Source organism: Etheostoma cragini, chromosome 3 (assembly GCF_013103735.1).
Source record: "Etheostoma cragini isolate CJK2018 chromosome 3, CSU_Ecrag_1.0, whole genome shotgun sequence".
NCBI lineage: Eukaryota > Metazoa > Chordata > Actinopteri > Perciformes > Percidae > Etheostoma > Etheostoma cragini.
Window position 1 is genome coordinate 29,479,688 of NC_048409.1, and position 1,439 is coordinate 29,481,126.

The 1,439-nt window shown below is 46.1% G+C and overlaps 1 protein-coding gene across 1 annotated transcript in view; it reads right to left on the reverse strand.

Moving 5' to 3' along the window:
- LOC117942389 overlaps nucleotides 1-1,439 on the reverse strand; it is an 18,231-nt gene that overhangs the window by 12,290 nt on the left and 4,502 nt on the right. Inside the window, exons 2-4 of the mRNA XM_034867816.1 lie at nucleotides 633-700; nucleotides 431-548; nucleotides 114-303 (exon numbers count right to left, since the gene is read on the reverse strand). Coding sequence (XP_034723707.1) covers nucleotides 114-303; nucleotides 431-548; nucleotides 633-700 — 376 coding nt within the window. The remainder of the gene's footprint in view (nucleotides 1-113; nucleotides 304-430; nucleotides 549-632; nucleotides 701-1,439) is intronic.

The following is a 1,439-nucleotide window of genomic DNA, read 5'->3' on the forward strand; positions in this document are numbered from 1 at the left end:
CACACACACACAGACAGACAGACACACACACACACACAGACACATGCACGCACGCACACAGACACACACACACACACACACACACACAGCCTCCCTCCTGCCGTGCTGCTCACCACCTGAGGCAGTACAGAAGTCTCTCTCTCTGAATAATGGGATTTCTCTTCAGGCGCGCTTGATTTAACTCCCTTCTGCAGGATTTTCATCCTCCTGCAAAGTCCTCCGATAGCTCCGCCCAGCTTCACCCGTGCCGATGAATCAAGCGCACCCGCGGGTTTGGACCGAGCTGCGTGCTGATCTCTGCGTCTACCAGGACAGAGAAACAGAGACACGTGCAGACGAGGTGGATTAGATGGAAGTTAACAGACGTGTCCAAACCGTCTGACTTCCTGTCTGACTTCCTGTCTGTGGCCCTCAGTCCATTGGCCCCTACTGGAGAAGTGTGATGATCTCACAGATCAGCTGGCTCTCTGGTGCACCTGGACCTGGTCTTCCTGTGTGTTTGGGTCTGAGTGACTGAGGGGAACAACAGCCTCTGAGATTGGAGATCTCTGCAGTCGGAGCGGAGAAACAAGCTGCAATCAAAGTCAACTTGTAATTTTTAATTTTAATTTTTTATTTAACCTTTTTTTTACCAGGCTGTCCCTTGGGATGGAAATCTCTTTTCCGAGAGAGACCTGGCCGAGACGGCACGCCGGTTACACTATAAATAGAAAAACATTAGAGTCAGAATCACACATAGAGGAGAGGACCAGGTCACATGTGGCATGTTATTTTTGAGTTACACGGCATTTTAACATGGCCTTAGATTCATTTAACGGGACCAGATCCTTTAGATGGAGCAGGTTTTGCGAGTGATTCCAAGACCATGGAGCGATGTAAGTAAGAAGGCTTTCTTCCCCAGCTCAGTAAAACCCCTGGGAGCCTGGTGAGAGCGCCCCCTGGTGGACCGGAGATGGAAACACCTGGACTGCTGCATGAGGAGATTACATAAATATGTCTTCAGTTTACCCAACATGGCCTCGCACGGAAAAATACACAAATCAAGTTGTCTACCTAGACTCTCATGTCTTCTCCACCAAGCCAGTCAAAGTCAAAGTCAAAGTCAAAGTCAAAGTCAAAGTCTGCTTTATTGTACAATTTCTTCACATGTCAAAAACATACAAAGAAATCGAAATTGCGTTTCCCTCTATCCCGCGGTGACAAGACATTTATAACAGATTTGGTCCACAGACAAACATAACATTCAAGTAAACAACATAAAAAAAGTAAAAATAAGAAGATATATACAATGAGGAAAATAAAAGCAGCGAAATTTGTGTTAAAAATGTGCAATTATGCATACTGTCGACAGTCTATGTAACGTGCAAAAAGACAGGCGGCAGCATAGTGGTGCTGGTTATGTAGAGCAGCAGAAATGTGTTCTCAAGTGTTTTCAGGAC